This window comes from Scatophagus argus, chromosome 24 (assembly GCF_020382885.2).
Source record: "Scatophagus argus isolate fScaArg1 chromosome 24, fScaArg1.pri, whole genome shotgun sequence".
In the NCBI taxonomy this organism is placed as follows: Eukaryota; Metazoa; Chordata; class Actinopteri; family Scatophagidae; genus Scatophagus; species Scatophagus argus.
Genome location: NC_058516.1, coordinates 4,321,962 through 4,339,685, shown reverse-complemented (window position 1 = coordinate 4,339,685; position 17,724 = coordinate 4,321,962). Strand labels below are relative to the sequence as shown.

General features: G+C 44.1%; 1 protein-coding gene across 2 annotated transcripts; it reads right to left on the bottom strand.

Moving 5' to 3' along the window:
• Nucleotides 1–626: 626 nt before the first annotated feature.
• On the bottom strand, nucleotides 627–16,643 carry LOC124055547 (fibronectin type III domain-containing protein 4-like). 2 transcript variants are annotated; one of them, XM_046382439.1, is made up of 7 exons: nucleotides 16,506–16,643; nucleotides 8,546–8,661; nucleotides 5,412–5,513; nucleotides 3,908–4,010; nucleotides 3,307–3,396; nucleotides 2,978–3,144; nucleotides 627–1,890 (listed from the first exon to the last, which is right to left on the bottom strand). In XM_046382439.1, exons 1-7 carry the CDS (start codon nucleotides 16,585–16,587, stop codon nucleotides 1,849–1,851), a joined length of 702 nt encoding a protein of 233 aa, XP_046238395.1. In that variant the 5' UTR covers nucleotides 16,588–16,643; the 3' UTR covers nucleotides 627–1,848. The 2 variants fall into 2 exon arrangements, with proteins under 2 accessions (XP_046238395.1, XP_046238396.1); XM_046382440.1 differs by lacking the exon at nucleotides 627–1,890 and adding an exon at nucleotides 1,929–2,872.
• Between the last annotated feature and the right edge of the window lie 1,081 nt (nucleotides 16,644–17,724).

Below are 17,724 nucleotides of genomic sequence, written 5' to 3'. Positions count from 1 at the left end.
TTACGTCCGACGCCTCCTCCTCAGCCATCCTTCTCTGTCGCTGCCAGGCGTTAACGCGTTAATTTTGACAGCCCGAATAAAAATGAAATCATGAATATGTGCATACACGCAATTGACGACGTTCCTCTTCGTTCCATTTTTATTGAATTTAACTGACGCAGAAATTATAATAATCATCACATGTTGGCACATGGAGCCACACAACATTGTCGTTATTTCCCATTCATAATACTGCTGGAGATCTCTCTGTACATACTTCATAACAATCAATTATACTTAATAATACACTCTTATGATACACTCTTTTATTTATATATATACACACTCTTATATTACACATACTTACTTTTATGTGATACACTCTACATCTTATAAGTAAATTAGCAAGTAAAGTCAGTAAATTCACACTTTGTGCACACGTTCACATTCAACACTTTCAGGACTCATTAACAAACCTAATGGAACCCCAAAATACTGACACATCACGTTCATCACACTCTTTCTCTCTTTTCCCTGCTCTCAAGACGCCACACTTCCACTCTGCAGCCAGCAGAGGGCAGCGCAGCATCATCCCCACATTCCTCACGCCTCCACCGTGGGACCACCTCACTGCAGACAGAAACATGTACTCACATAAGAGTCCAGGGAACTACTTCAGTAGTCTCACTCAGTCTACTTCTATATACATATATATTTGTATATATATATGCAAGTAAATACAAAAGTGTATGTATGTAAACGTAAGTTTCTAAGTATCTTTATTAGTCAGTCTTTATAAGTAACTATATTTATCAGTAAGAGTAAGTAAGTGTATGTATAAAAGTGTATGTATATATATGTGAGTTTCTAAATGTATGTATCTTAGTGTATGTAAGTCAGATTCAAGATTCAAGATTCAAAGCGTTTATTGTCTTGTGCACAGTAAGGAAACGGGTTTCCCTGTACAATGAAATTCTTACTTTGCCGTCCACACTGAATGCCAACAAAAGTTTAAAGTATAAAAGAGACTAGCAGAATTGAACAAAATAGGCAATTTCAGAAGAAAAGCAAACATGAAATATAAACGATGAATAGGAAGATAAATTGAGTGTATGTAAGTGTACGTATCTAAGTAAGTGAAGTGTATGTAAGTGAGTGTATATGAATAAGAGACCACCACATCACGTGTTTTTATTATTGTCAGCATCCTGCCTGCTTTTGATAAGAAAAACAAACATGTTTGACTTCATGGTAAAATCAGGAGCAGATTCTGAAAGTTTACAGGGTAAATCTGAGCCGCACATTCAAACATTTTTGGAATTTCACTTCAGTTACTGCTACTTTCAATCTGATTTATGTACACATTTAAATTACATATGACACACTGTATGTCTGAGCACTGATAAAGACCAGGTGAATTATGAGTCACACAAAATCGCAGGAATGTAATCGACACGCACTCTCGTATTCCTGTGCCAAAGGTGGTCGCTCTGCTTGGTAACAAATGTTCAGCCTGCATGCTGGCAAACATATTCACAGTTAGAGAAACCGAAAGAAATCATTCTTTAATACAACAGGAAATGAGTTCAAAACACGTCCTGCGGCTGCCGACCTCCTCCGTGTTCCTCATCGGCTCATTCCGGACAATGTGTTTTAATGCTGCAGTCGCAGTCTTCTGCCACTAGAGAGCAGTACTCACCCGTTTCCTCCTCAGTGGATTTCACTTCACACAGAGTCCATATTCTACAATAACTCAGACTCTCGGGTCAATAAGCTCTCCATTTGGATAATCCCACTGAAGTTCCTCAGGCAAAACGTCGCTCGCCGTCGCCTCCTTCGCTTCCCGAGTCTCGACGCCGACAGCCGAGCTCAGACTCTAATGATGCTGATGGAGGAGGAGGCCCTGTGAAGCTGGAGGACGGAGAGGGAAAAGGGCAGTGAGAGCATGAGAGCAAACACGTGAGTCATAAACACAGAGGATCACATACCGAAGAAGGCAATCACATGAATGTATGCACTCGAAGAAATTTATGAACTAATCAATGACCTGTGTGTGTGTGTGACAGCTCTAACAGCACCCAACGGGCTCGGCTGAATTTCTCACTTAATTGTGATCAGGTTTTTTGGAGCATTTTGGCAGTAAGAAAGTACAAAAGTCAGATATTTGTAATAATTCTTCCTGTGTGGAGGAGGACAAAGCACTTCTTGTTATCGAGACAACCACACTTACTCTGTTGCCTTTAACACATCCCTTCCTTGAGGCAACTTCTGCCAAAAAACATTTATTGGATTTTGCCACAAACATTTTTTTTAATTAGCTTGGATACCACAAGACACTTTCAGTACTTTTTATTTAATTTAATGAGATCATATTTAAACTCTAACGGTTTTCATTTTTCCCCAGTATTCACTCTCTCTTGGCTCTGCTTGTGCTCTCTTCAGGTCCTGAGGGAAACGTTTGGCTCTTCAGCTGCTAAAGCTGCTGTTTGGTGCCGAGCAGGTCGTACACAGTGGGGGTGGGGTGGGGGGGTTACAGCTTTTTGCTGCCTACTGCGGGTGAAAATGACACTGCTGTGGGAGCTGTGGGTTGGACAAGTAATGGAAAATGGGTCACTTCAGGTTTTTAGGATATACAGCTTTTATATTTCCACTCATGTTAGTTACTTGTTCAAGCTGGCTCTCCTCAAACTCCACTTCATCGTCAGATCTTCATAAATCTACCTTGTCAGGCTGCTCACTTCCACTGTGCATGTCGCTGAATAGATGCACAGCAACAGCAGCTCAGTCTGCAGCTCTCTATCCAGTTTTATATTTAGCCATGATGGCAGCAGCTCTGGTTGCCAGGAGATCTCTGATGCAGCTACAAAGGCTCTTCAGAAGAAACAAAGTACTCCTGGCAGCCAAAAATGATCATGCATTATAGAGGAGCTCTGCAACAAAATGAAACGCTGTGGAGTAAGGCTGAAGTTTTCTTAATGAAGTTCAAGAAATTAGTCACCTTGCTGCTGCGCACGGCTCCGTTGTGGTAGATGGGCGAGCTGCCGGCTGAGGCGTTGTAGTAGGAGGAGGTGGCTCGAACCAGCGGCCTCTTGGCTTTCTCCTTGGTGTTGTTGGAGTCGTTGTCTTTGATGATGTCATACTGCCGGCAGAAGAGGGCGATGACAGCTGCGGGGGGTTGAAAACAATGTCAGCCTCACAGAAGATGAGCAAAGAGTGTCTTCATTTGCATGTGGATGCTATTATCACAGCCACATCCAGCACATCCTTATCTGCACACAAGCCGAGCAGACGCGTCCGCACACCCACACATGCATATAAAAGGCTGACCTGCCCACAGCAGCAGCACAGTGGTGATAATGAGCAGCTCTCCTGTCTGTAAGTGAGGAGTCATGCCCAGACCTTCCATCGCTGGTTCATCTGAGGGAAGATGAAGATTCAGCTGTGTCAAACTTTATTTACACATGAGGCAGCAGACAGTTTTTCAGGTTTGCTTGACAATCCTGCAGAATTGTAAAATAACAGTGCTGGTGTTTGTTCTGTTTTTATGCTAAGCAGCTTCAAAATAACTAACTACTGGTTCAGTGGTTTGTCAGCAAGGTCAAGTAGATGGCTGTTGTAGTACAAATTTTGCTTTGTCGTTTTTGTTGCAAAACAACACAAGAGAAAGTCTTCGACTGAAGGGGCTGTTGTTTTTGCGGAGAAGTCGTTTCATTTGTGCATAAATATTTATTCCCCCCTCCCTTTGATTCTCTTTCGTGTGCTTTTTCCTCTTTAAAATGTGCATTTTAAGTGATAAACTGTGAGTCATGGTGTCAGGGAATGTTATTAAGTGTGTATTTTATATTCAAAAAGGTCTCTTTTGAATAATAAATACGTTAAAAAGACGAGCCCCACTTGCACTTGTGTGTGTGTGTGTGTGTGTATTTACGGTGGTCCAGGACTCCGGCTGGATAATGGTCACTCCGCTCCAGAGTCCTGAAGTGGACGGCGCGGCTGGGCTGGCTGTCACCGTGCGGCCCAACAGACTGCACCTGAGGAAGGATTGAACAATGGCTTATACTGAAGGTGAAGCCACCTCATCACAATCAGTTTTCTTTACAGCTGACCACTAAACACTGGGTACAATCCCAGCTGACATTAGCGGAGGATGACATTATGTAATGATGACGAGAAACTGGCAAGCAGGGGGTATATTTAGCGAGCAAATGGTGCTTTGGTTTTTGGCCGGGATCCTGAATGGCTGCTGGAGGACGACGAGTAGCAGAGTGAAAGCTTGAAATATATAAGAGGGAATACAGATTTGAGTTAAAGATTCATTTGGGGGCCTTCAGGTAAAATCCATCCAAAAACTATGCTACTGGCGAGAAATAAGCAAGTTTGATGGTGCATTTCTCATTCAATCAGAATATTGAGATATTTATAGCAGCTACAGCAGAGTTTTATAACAGGCAGAGAAATCCATCACTGAGGCACAATTACATCCACAAGAGGGTCCGGACGCTGCTGTCTGCGCCAACGTGTCGAACCCAGAGGTTGAATACAAGAAGTTTTCTGCAAGTCATTCTAGGAATATGACTAAGCAAGTTAATTACAACACTTCATTGCAAAATAAGTCACCAAAGCAATCTAAGAGGATCCAAAGGTTTGTCCTTCGCAAGCAGCTTGAACTGGAAAAAGTCCCTAATCCATCCACTGAGTCGGGATAATGATGAAGCTCCTCACCAAACCCCACAGGAAAATCCTCCCTTTTAACTTTCTCTCCTCTATTGGAAGGTCAGAGGTGAAAAGTCCAAATTTGTGTGCTCCTGGTGTTGGCGAGGCTTCAGTGAACTGCTGAACGACGCTTCAGCAGGACGTCTCCTTGCTGACGAGCACATTTAACCAAACCCTCCGGCTGAAGGACAATCTGTATCAGTCTATTAAGCTATAATGGATTACAGAAAGTTTAATAGAGTCATGATAATGGAGTCACATTAGATACTCCTCCTTCAGAGAGTGGCTGCAGTTTGTGCCACTTTTTGATTTAAGCTCGAGCTGTAATAACTAAAAGCCACGTTAATGTGCACAAAGACGGAGAATTAAAAGTTCATTTCTAAAATCATCAGTGGCTTCCTCAATTAAAGATGCACTGCAGACATCTGTGGAGCAGCTCATCCTGTCTTACGCAGGCAATTGTAAGGAGAGAAAACTACCTTTAAATCAAGAGTTATTTCGAATAATAATAATAATAATTTTTCACAGCTGCAAACAGAGAAAATGTGAGATCATAAAAGCTTTATGTGTTGAACCTAATGACTTTATTAGTGATTCATGGATGTTCTAATTAGTGCCAAAGATTTAATTAGAACAACTTTCTGGGTTGCCAAGTTGTGAGGAATCTCTCTGCGAGACCCTCTGGGCATGACAACAACACCTTTCCACACTGGTCTCACCTGGACGCTGTAGTGAGTGTCCTCGTCCAGGTCCCACAGCACACACCAGCGGCTGGACGTGTTCACCTCTCGGATGGAGCGCTGCATCAGGCCGTCCTGCCTCTGGAGACACACGAAGCAGCATCAACTGAACAGGGGAACTAATGCACAGACGAAGGCAAGCTCAGAATGAGACACAAGTTTCCCATAAAGTAAATGTGGCTGTTAAGTACAAAAAAGGCAGACGACGAGTCAATAAACAGAAGGCTGGGGGGACGCCTGAGGCTCTCCAGATGTCTGAGTCACCGGAGACTCGGCAGAGTCAAAGTGGAGTCTTCTGCTCCTCTGGCAGCCCTGAAGCAGGGACTCGGTGAGGAAGGTTTTATTGCACCAACAGACCACACTATACAACATCTCTGCAGGGGTTAAAAGGGTTGTAAATCATGACTCAGCTCTGATTCTGCTAGAACTGCTGGTTATGAAGCAAAAATTCCAAAGCCACTCAATTTTAAAAAAAGGCCATTCAACTCATCAAGGAGCCAAAAGCCAAAAATGCCTCATTTACATAAAAAACTCATTTTTTAGGAGAGTAACACTACATATTAATACATTAAATGTTTTGTGGGGTTTTTTGGAAATCCAAAGCAGGAAGACGAGTTCCCTGAGTGGTGTCTGCTGAGAGGCAAAACCAGGCTGTTGCAAGTGCCTGGTGAGAATATTTTGGGAATAAATGCCATCTTGTGCTGACCAACATGGTCCTCTAACATCTTCTTCTGTGTTTTCCAACAACATTTATATGCTGGGGAGTGAAGAACTGGAGGAAACTGGATCTGTTAAAGCCCAAGAGGCAAAAAGAAGAGATGTCCTGAAATCACATTAGTCAGTCACATTCGATCCAATGTCATACAGAAAGAGCATCCGACTGTCGGAAGGTGAACTGTAATGACATTATTTTGCTGTGGCGGTTTTGCTGGCACTTTGAACAAACAGTGTGACAAGAACAAGCAGAAAAACAGGACTTCTCAGTCGCTTCTCTCTTCAGTTGGATAGATTTGGCTTTTAGCTTGTTTATGGTTCAACTGAGGCAAGCTGGAGCCTCAGAGACTTTTAAAATGGTCAATAACCTAAGTAAAATGTGTCTTCTGTGCGGAGTTTACAGGTGAGGACAAAAGTCTGCTTACATGGCTATTTTTAGGTCAGGAAAGAAGTCGGCAGCTTAATGCATTTCAGCGGCGAAGTGCAGCAGATAAACAAACGTCTTGTCTCTTTTTGTCACAGTTGGCTGGCAGGTTTCCTTCTTGTCGCAGGTTAACAAACCTTCAAACACGCCTACGGCTTAAAACAGACTCAGCGTGGATTCATTTGATCGGCGTCCACCCACACACACCCACACACACACCAATCATCAATTAGCCTTGTGTTTGTGATAGTTTGAGATTTGTGAATCTGAATCAGGATCATTGGGAGTTTGTGCAGCTCTGATATACAATCGCAAATTGGGTTACTTCCTGTGTGTGTGTGTGTGTGCATGGTGTGTTTGTGTGTGCGCACGTTTGAAACCGGCTGTTGCATAATGCGTGAATCTCAGCAGTCGGAGCTCTGGGATTTGGAACAACTTCAGATGAGTGAAGCGACTCTTTGTCTGAGCAGATTCGCTCGTCCTGCTTCTCCTTCACAAAGAGAAGCACTCAGCTTGTTACTGAGAGATTGTGTGTGTGTGTGTGTGTATATAATAATCTCCTAAAGCAGCAGACATCCAAATCAAGCCTAAAGCCTGACAGGATCGTCACTCTGGCGCATTGTTGAGCCCGTAACCTTTTATATAACTGCATTTCTTAAGATTTTTTGCCCTTTTGTACACTTTCACTCTAATCCAGAGCACCTTTTGATGACTAACGGCAGAAAAAAAGGAGCTGCAGTAGATAAAACCTCCTGCGTGGATACCCAATGCATATACCTGCTCCCATCACCTCCCCTATTAATATTTGAGTGAGGTTTTTACATAAGTGCTTTCTGAGGTTATGGCAGGAAGTGTTTTACATCCCCTCCTTCTGTTTCCCTGAAAATGCCACGAGACTGATGGACTCTGAGTCAGACGTGAGGAGACTTCACCAAAATGAAGAAATAAAAGAGGAAGAGTTGTTTGGCATGGTCGCCGCTGTGGATGTTTCTCCTGCGAGACGAGTCCCAGCCAAATAATTTCCACTAATGGAGACAACTCCCACTCAGAGTTCAGCTAATGTCTGATTCTCCTTTTTGCCAAACTGTGGGTGGCAAAAACTGATTAGAATGAATCAAGCTGAGTTAGCAGCCTCGGTTTCGGGAGACGCGAGGCAAACAAAAGGCAGTGATACGAGCAGAACTGAATGTGACACGGCTCCTTATTCCCAGCCAGGTGAAAAACTCTCCGCTGGATACGATTGTGTAGTCGCACAACTAATTTGGTTAAAGCAAACAGATCAATGTGGAAAACAGCAGGGAGGTCTTCACTTCATTTCTACACTTTCAATTTAACAATATTTGTCTGATTTGGTCTGGTCGGACACTTGGAAAGTTTCCAGGCCTGCTGGAAACTTCTGTAATCAGGAGATTAGTTTTTTATTATGACTGCTAAAAGTACGTAAGTCAACCAGCTGCCAGCCTTGACATTAACAAGCCTCTCACCAAGTTACTCTTCAGACAAAATGCTGACTGCCTACCGGCCTCGCGAATGACGCAGCGATTTAAAAACCCCTGCGGACAACGTGAGGGGGGGAAGAAAAGAATCCAGTCCTCAAGAGATAAAGACGATCACAAAAAATACATAATTCAACTTTGAAAAAGCTGTGCTGTTGCCCTGAGCGCGGCAGCGATCCAAGTTTTCTGGCCATTTGATTCATAATTTATAACCCTTCAATTAATATCCCTGCAAAATTAATTGGACTTCAGCCAAATGAGAGAGAGGAGAGCGAGAAAGGGTTAGATCAGGGAGGATTTGACGCGAGACAGATTGAGTTTAATGAGCAGTCTGACAAATGATCTTTCAGGCTTTCTTGAGGATTAAACCAATTAAGAAAAATCAATCTGTGAGCTCAGCGTGCCCACAGTTAATGTTCACAGATACACTCGCACACACACACACACGATGAAGATGATGCCAGGCGGCTGCGCTGTACCTGCTGCGAGATGGAGTATCCGATCACAGTGTCTCCCTGAGGGACGTTCCAAGTCACCATGGCCGAGTGCGCCCTCAGCTGGGTCACGGACACGTTCACAGGGGCCGCCGGCACAGCTGTTAACACAAACACACACACACACAGATTTGTACTGCATGTTAGGGATGGTCAGTGTTACCCCTCAGAGTGTGTTAGAGAGATTCAGATCCTCCTGGAGCAAAGAAAGACACACAAAGTATTTCAAAACAACACACACTGTTATGAAATGGACAAAAACAAGTGGACATGGCTCAGGCCTTCAGGCTCGTTACCGGATGTTGGAAGCTGGCAGCGAGGATTCGACAACGTGACCTCATGTGAGGTCCACTGATGCTGGGTGGTGCATAACTGGCAGTCCAGTCCCAACCAAACTGTTGCCAGAAAGTGTGGCAATAACATCACCCTTCATAAGGGCAAAAACCATTTGTTTGGGGGCGTCCACATACTTTTGATCCTGAAGCCAAAACAAAATGCCACTTCTCCCATTGAAAATCAGAAAAGTTTTTCCCCTCCCACAGAAATACATTTAATACATTTACAATACATTCAAGTTAAATCCACTCCCATGATTGATGCACAGCGGCCCCCTGGCCTTTCCTAAAGACTGTTTTAACAGGTTTAACAGCCTGTCACTTCTTTGTTGAACCACTGATCCAACCTAATCTCAGAGTTCTGCAACGACAAAACTCCAGGAAGTTACTCTGCCTAATTAGGAGCCCACAAATTGTGCAGACTTGCTGTTTGCCCCCCGCCTGCTTTTGTTTGAGTGACAAAAAGTTTTCAATAAAACTTTCAACCTGAATCAAAGTGACATAAACTAATAAAACACAGCTGGACGTCAAACACTGAACACAAAACCAACTGGCCACGCTGACACCCATCTGTCCTTGAGCAGGACGCTGCTGAGGATGACTCGCCCATCAGCGCTCTTAACGTGAGTCAGCTGTTGATTAAAGTGTCAGCTAAACGGCACGAACGTAATGAACGACCATGTGCGAAAGATGAGAAACGCACTCGCACACTCGAAGGATCGTGTCAACTCGTCTCTTGGGGGAAATTAAAACGGAAGTGTTCACTAAGCGAGTGTGAGATTTTTTTTTATGTCCATAAAAAGTCACTTAAAGCAGAAAATTTAAACTGAAAAAAGGAACGATTAAGTGAAAAGGAGACAAAAAAGAAAAGAAAGACAGATGAGCACGACTTCGATCCTCTTCGATGACGTACAATCTAATGCAATCCATGACTGGATTTTTTACTGCAAGCTGTTGATGACTTCACTTCATCCACTCCAACTTCTTCTTCTTCTTCTCGTCCTTCTTTTAGTGCCGCACAGGAATAGAACTCCACATTTCTCATCACTTTTTTCTGGCTGCAGAAGGTAATTAATGTGTGCCCACTGGAAAAGAGTGTGTGTGTGTGTGTGTGTGCGTGCGTGTGTGTGTTTCCATGTGTGCATGTGGTTTTAAAAACCCCATCAGAGGGGAGAAGCAGCCTGCACAGCAGCCAATTAGGGCATCAAGGCCAAAAACAGGACATTAAAAAGCTGAGGTTTTGCTTTACGCTGCATTAAAGTCAAGCTGAAATTTCGATTCTCCTCACGTTTTGTGTGTAAAAAAAAAAAACAACCCAAAAAACAATAATGATATGCTTATGTTAACACTGTTTAGTTTTCAAAACATGAAAATCATTTTTTGGCATCACAGATGCGGCTAAGCTTCAAGCCTTTCAGTGGTGTTTCGCACAGCAGCAGTTTCCTACCAACGACGATTCAAGCTGTACTTGGTTCAGTATTTGATGATGTCGGCCTTCCAGTGGGCTCAGACACCTGCACCGACCTGCACTGTCATGAGGACATGACCAACTGGCTGAGCTGATGAGATCACCTTCAGTTTCTTTTTATCTGATACCTTAAGAGCTGGAAACTGTGCATCTAGAAAGAAGATGTTGCAACAAGATTTATTTTATTTTATTTTATTTATTTGGTTGCATGCAGGTTTCTCTTGGGGTGCAATTGATTATTGGTTGTTATTTATATTGAAGTGTCCTAATAATTTTTCCCAAATTATCTAAGCTTCTTTACAGTCCTTTTAATTTAATTTTATTTTATCACAACTGACTCAAGTTCATAGTTTTATCGATGCGCATGACACCCCCTTGTATACGATGTTGCTATGACAGCAGAATCACCTCCCCTTTGCTGTAAAAACAACAACAAAAAAAACTTTCCAAGCTTCTGGAGGCCGCAGCACTGACAACAACTCTCCCAATATTCAGTGACAGACTAAAAAAATATTCAGCGTGTTTTCAAAACCCAAAGCATCAGGCTCTGTGGAGTATGACCGTGAATGTCAAGCTCTATCTCAGGCTAACAAGATAACCACAGCTCATTACAGCCAGCCTTCCTCTGCACCCCGTGGGACCCGCTGGCCTGCCAGCCAAAGCTGGTCCAGACTCATTAAAGGAAAAAAATCCACATATTTTCTCTTAACACTGTAATCTATAATCGAGTGCGTCTTCAGTGTGTGCCTTCCTACATTTCCCAGAATCCCCTCTGACAGCTCAGAGCGAAGGATTATGAGCCTGTTGCACTCAGCATGTGTAGGCGGAGTGAATGAAAGCATGTCGAGAACAAGAAAGTGGGAGTTTGTTTTTTTTCCTTTCATTTTGAGATGAAGAAGAAGCATTTGTGGCTGCAATGCATTCTGGTCTATTTCCTGACACTGTGGGTGGAAAAACTGGCCACAGTGCCTCTTCTGTGACAAATTCCTCTCTGTATAATTACTGAATGTCTGCGCTATGCGGTGGTTGCAGAAAGACAAATCTTGATCTTTGACTGTGAGGACAGAAAACTCAAAATCAAACTGGGCAAAATAAAAAAAGCTCTTCCCCAAACATCATCCACATGTCCACATACTTTTGGCAACATACAGTACCTATGAGGACACCACAGGAGGACTTTCCAGAGAAATGTAAGGGGGGGACTTTCTCTTCATGGAGGGAAGAGAGAAAAAAACAAACAAGCATATGTAAATATAATAAAAACATGCAGGAAAAAATCCTAACCTCCACCCACACACTCCACAGAGAAAAACACACATTCAGAACCATGTTTCCTTGTCTCTGGCAATGAGAGCCAAGACTCCCCCCCCACCACCACCTCCCATCACGTTACGGCTGCTAAACCCCAACCGCTTTCATCTGCCAGAGCTGCGACGGAGTGCGCACACGGTGAATAGACTTCTGCAATTACATTATACACGGCAGGAGAGGAGAAGAGAGGGGAGACTTAGATGGAGTCAGGAAGACAGAGGAGAGAGATGGAGATGAGAGAGGAAAACAGGGGAGACGAGAGGACGAGTATGAAAGACGACTGGAATATGACAGAACAAGGGATGAGTGAGTCAGAGGGAAAATAAAAGGCGAGCAATTATCTCAGCGAGATATCAAGAGGTGGCGAGTGAATTTTTCAGCCTTTCTGGGTTTGAGAGGAAAGACATACGAAGGGCAAAGTGAGATGGATGGACGGGGAGGAAGGAGACAAGATCAATGTTGGAGGCAGTGGTGGAGAAAGAAGTGAGAGATGGAGGGAGGGTGGAGGGAAAACTGGGAGCAGGAGGAGGAGTAGAACGTGGATATTGATTAAATGATGAAATATAGCAGTTCAGGTGAATGTTAGAGCGTGCACACACACACACACTCCTCACACGTCCTTGTTTGTCCTTCATGTTTCAGGCTGGTTTGTCCAAATTAATTATTAATGCACATTCGTCATTTTTGCAACACTTCCCGACGCTTTAAGCTGCTGTCTTTTCAAACCCGCAATTGCTCCACGAGAAGCCAGACCTGGGATTCAAAAGATTCCTCTCGTCAGCTTAAACCTGACAAAATCTAATATAGTATCACCACAGGAAAAATGTAACATGACACAGATTTCACGCATCCTTCAATCTTCTTATGTAAAGGAAATTAAAGCAGAAAACAGCTTTGGGGCCAACAGCAAGCAATATAAAGTCTTTTGAGGCTGAAGATTAGGACATACTTTGACCTGATGGTGGCGCTAAGGGATTCACCAAAGCCTATCAGAGTCATCCTCTGGGGATCATGAATGTCTGCACACAATTTCATGGCAATCCCTCAAACTGTTGTCGACATATGTCAGCGTGGACCGAAGTGGACAGGACTCAGCTTCTAACAGCTACAACGCTTACGACGCCGTGATGCTCGTTTTAAGATGTCAACAACTCTTAATCAAGAAAGTTCATGAAAAAGAACCTGCCCTGGGAACAAAGGAACTAATCTCGCTACAGGCAGAAGTGAAAACACTAATCCTAATCCTGGTTTAAGCACATGAGTAAAATTAATAAGTTAATTAATTCAAAGAAGAAGAAGAAGAAGAAGACGAGGCACAGCCAGGATGTGTTTACTGAGGATTCATTCATCTTTTTGTCCTTATTTTGCCCTCAGAAGTTGAGAAACACAGCGATGCATACACACAGCCAGCGGTGTGATCTTTCCACACAAAGCTCTATTCATCTGTTGCACTGCGAGACGGACAAAAGCGTCCACCAAACTGGTCAGATCCGTCCCCGTGTCCCTCCGCAGCCACTGACTTCGTCACCACCGGCGACAAAAACAACAAGGAGCCTCGTGACTGCTGTTGTTTACGTTGTTCCTCCTGGTGTGGAGTAGTACGTGACGTACGACTCGGGCCGGACAGTCGACTTTAAATCACAGCAAAGTAACAGTGTGCTGATAGACTCAGACAGCCTAATCTGGCTAATGGCTCCCCACCACTCTCTGAGATGGATGGACGTCTGTGCGTTTAAGTGTACGTGTGTGTGTGTGTGTGTGTGTGTGTCTGTCTGTGTCTGTGTGTGTGTGTGTGTGTGTGTGTGTGTGTGCGCGCGCGCTCGAGATACCCTCACAACCTGTGCATGCTGATTAGGATACAGTGTGTTTATGGACGGACTGTGAGCCAACGGACACCTGGGCACAGATTCAAGGATTCCCGCTGGTTATGTAAGAGCGAGACGCACAGACTGAAAGAAACAGTCAAGTAAAAAGTTTTGTGTCTCTAATATTTGGTGTCTCTTGAGGTCATTTTGCATCCTTGTGATCATTTGAATTTTACAAGAAACGTTGTATGAACGCCTTCTGTAAAGGTATGAAGGTAAGATTCGAAAAACAAGCTTTTTAATTCTTGAGTAACTTTTCTGTGAGTCAGCTGAAAGTTGGGAATCATTTTCTGATGAATGACCACATTACGCAACAACATTTCTGAGCACAACCCGAATGTCAGCAATTAGCCGGCGAGGGCAAAGCTAAATCACGACCCACACGAGCCCAGCAAAGTGCTGAATTTCTGAGCAGTGCAAACCTCAAACTACTCAGGCAGAACAACCCCCAAAAGGAATCAGGCTGCCTGTGAAAAGAGAACGCATGAAGAAAATCAACAATTAGCAAAGCAGTGATGTGAAGCAGAGGGAAAAGCAAGCCCTTCCTGCATGAATAAAGAAGCACTTTGCCCTGCTGTCTTTTAATAAAGACCTCCTGCGGCCACAGTTCACAAAGCTTCCCCCCTACGTGCTGCAAATGTTCAGCTTCCTTCTCTGAGCTCCTTTCCAAAAACTCTTGTAGATTTTTTTCTTTGGTCTGAAAATGAGCAGCTTTTTCATTTCACTCCAACGTTTTCATCTGGGAGGAGGGAGGTGCAACACATCCCAGAGTCGGACCAGGTCTGATGAAAATTTGTCTTGTCAAGTCCAGTCAGAGCAGTCCAATCACAGCAGGCCTCAGGGGGATTTACACCGCGTACAGCATACAACACCGTACGTCCTCACACTATAACAAATAACAAAATGTACGCAAAACAAATACAATCCACTGAGCTATTCCTAAAGCAAACTCATCCAACAGACTTCTTTTCTCACTCAGGAGCTGCCACATGAGCCAAGTACAGGACCCGCATCCACGACCACATGTGGCTGTGCGCACGATGCCAGCACAACACGACATCACAAACATCGAGATGATGCTCCGTTCCATCGCTCATCACACGTTTTGCTGCAATGCAAGCAAAAATCTTCAGACGGGTGAGCAACATGAACTGCATCACCACCTTAACGTCTTGTTTGCCGAGTGCTTCAAGTACTTCTCATCCACGCTGACTTCAAACCGAGGAAGAAATGTTTGTTTGCAATCCCGGCACAGCAAACATCACATTGCAGATCATAAAGCAGTTCATTCATTATTACTGTTTCCCAGGTGCACCTCATACATTAATGAGAATCTGGAAGAATTTCAGTTAGGCAAACAAGTCTGCTTGATGAGGCCAAAAATGGCCTCAGGTCTTTGTTGGAAAACATTTCCTTGGGAAGCCAGATACGACTGCATACCAACATATTTTGTGCTTACATCTAATATTTTCCACTGGTTTTAACTAAAGGCTGCAGTTGTTTTTCATGAATGAAAATCCTCATTTAAACCTGAGGCAAAGAGCAGCAGGATGCTGTGTGTGGTTAACGAGCTCCGGTAAAGACGTGATGTTTATGTCATGAGCCTCGAAGGTGAGGGACGTGTGGGGAAATATAAAAGCTAAATCAACCTTCAAATCTTCATTGGCTAAATCAACACAGAGCCTGAAGGCAGATCAGCCGCCTCTTGGCAATCAGCCAAAGGAGAAGCAGGTTGATTTGGTCTCGTTTTGCCACAAGATTGCTCTGATTTTGCGTAAAAGATGAAGACGGCAGAGATCTGACCGGATGATTTAAGTGCATTCCTGCTCCAGCTAATTAAACAGACCAGAGAGCAGGAGACCGCTTTGAAATTCCAATCCCCTGATAGACATTCAATTAAGGTTCGGACAGTTTTACAACAGCTGTTTGTCTAGTTGAAATATAAGGCTTAAACACAGCATGGACACCCCCACTTCACACCAGACAGACGAAGCAACACATTAATGCAAAGCTGTGAGGCTGTCATGTACTTGAAGCTCTCTATGAATTTATGAATATTGTGAGGGCTTTTTATTTGGCTCCTTAACATCCTGTTTTTCCATTTTGCTCCCTCTGTAACTGCTCCAGTTCTTATTCTGCACTGTCTGACGACACATCACATCTACATGAGCCTGTTCTAACTCTTCACTGGAGGTGTATGAGTGAAATATTCAAACCCTGAGGATGTGTTTTCGGTCATTTTAAACTGATATCCGGGAAAATACACCTACACATTAGAATTTAAAATAAAGTTATTTGGCTTCCAGTGATGTTTGGCTGCACAGCATGACTTTGTGTCGACCGGACCACCAGCGAGTTAATGGGCTAAATGAATCAGTTTGAAGAGATGTCTGCAGTGAGAAAACCAGAATTTCACCCCCTTTTGGTCCAGAAAACACAAATGTTTTAACTGTCTTTTTTGTGTGTCTATGCTTTATGTTTAGAGAAGGTGAAAACCTGTTGACAGGTTCTTGTCCAAAATACAGCATTTTTAATATTTGCTTTATTTAAAATATCCCTTAAAGTCATCAAATAAGAAAAAGCTGGACAAAAAAAAAAAAAATCAGCATTTTACATGAGGAGAAAGAGCAGCTTCAGGTGACGGCTCGATGACTGGCAGGATGTTATCACCTCAGAAACATCTGAATGATGACCAGCATTTCCCGTATTTTCTGTCTTATGTTGATGAGATTTTGTCACGCAGTTTTGCATGTGTGCTCATGTTTGATTCTTTTCAGCTGGCTTGTTGAATTTGCCTTTGGAAATAAATATTTTGGTATGTGAAGCACACATCCATAAATCACACCCTGGTACAAAAATCTCGCCACTACATATAATTACATCACCTGCCCTGGACTTCACTTTGATTATTATAACATGAAAACATGAGAAGCCCAAGCACATTGAGTCAGATCAGAGACACTCACTTCCTCCGACCATCCCCGGTGTGTGCCAGCAGGCCAGCAGCAGCAGCAGCAGCCCGAGGTCCAGGTGAAGCGACGCGGTCATCACCTCCTCTGTGTCTCTTCAGCGCGCCCCTCGGCTCTTCCTTTTGCAACCCCCTTTAACTGTCCTGCGTTTTGCTGGAAGCCCCCCCGCCACCCTTCCCACTCCCCTCACAGGGTCACCACTGTCTCCACGTCCTCATCTCCGACCAGAGCCCGCACTGCTGCCTCTCCTGCGTCGCTTTTTGTTTCCAACTTGCACAAAGTAGGTCAGTAGGTATGCAGCTGCGAATTCAAACGCGGATGAATGTGGAAGGAGCCGTGCAGGTGCCTTCAGAGGCGCAGCAGGGCCACCAGATTCCCGAAGCTAACAGGTAGTTCGAGTCTGTCCACCGATTGGGTCTAACGGGCTCAATTTTGCGTCAGATTGTCAGCTGGAGGCGCATAAATGTCGCCTTTCTCCACGGCAGGTGGAAGGTCGTTGTAGCAGTTTCAGCAGCGCGGACAGGCGGGCAGCTCGACTGTCCTTTCGAGGAGAGACGGGGAAGTCGGCACGGTTCGTAGGTGTGAATCAGGAGGAGCACAAAGAAGAAGACAGCAGGGCGACGTGCCGGCAAGCGACGTCTCCGCGGAGGAGGCAGGAGGCGCACGAGCTCAAAGGTGCTCCCAAGGTTTTCACCTGACAGATGATGGGAAACCCGGAGGATGCGAAAATGCCTGTCTGCAGGAGCCTCGTGGTAACTTCTCGAGCCAACCACTCACACACACACACACACACACACATACACACAAACACAGGAGGGACGCACGGCGCTCGTTCCAGCACCGAGACTGACGTTACAAATCCTGTCACTATACGGAGGATGGAGATGGAGGTGGAGGACGAAGAGGAGGAGGAGTGGGGTGGTGGTGGTGGGTGGGGGTCGCATTTCATCACACTGAAAGACCTGCCTGTTGTCAGTTATAAACTGCCGATTATGTAATCGGATTACAGAGACACACCTTTGGCCTGCAGTGTGAACGCAAAGTCTCAGTAAACAGCATCACTGAGAAAGACCTTGGAAAAGGCTTCGTTTCATGTTTTTGTGCTACCTCAGAATTTTTCTGTTTGTTTTTAAAATTCTTTGTTGTTTTGGTTTAAGGTTTGTTGTCATGGTTACGATAATGCACACTTTGTTAATGTGATGAGAAACCAGGAGAC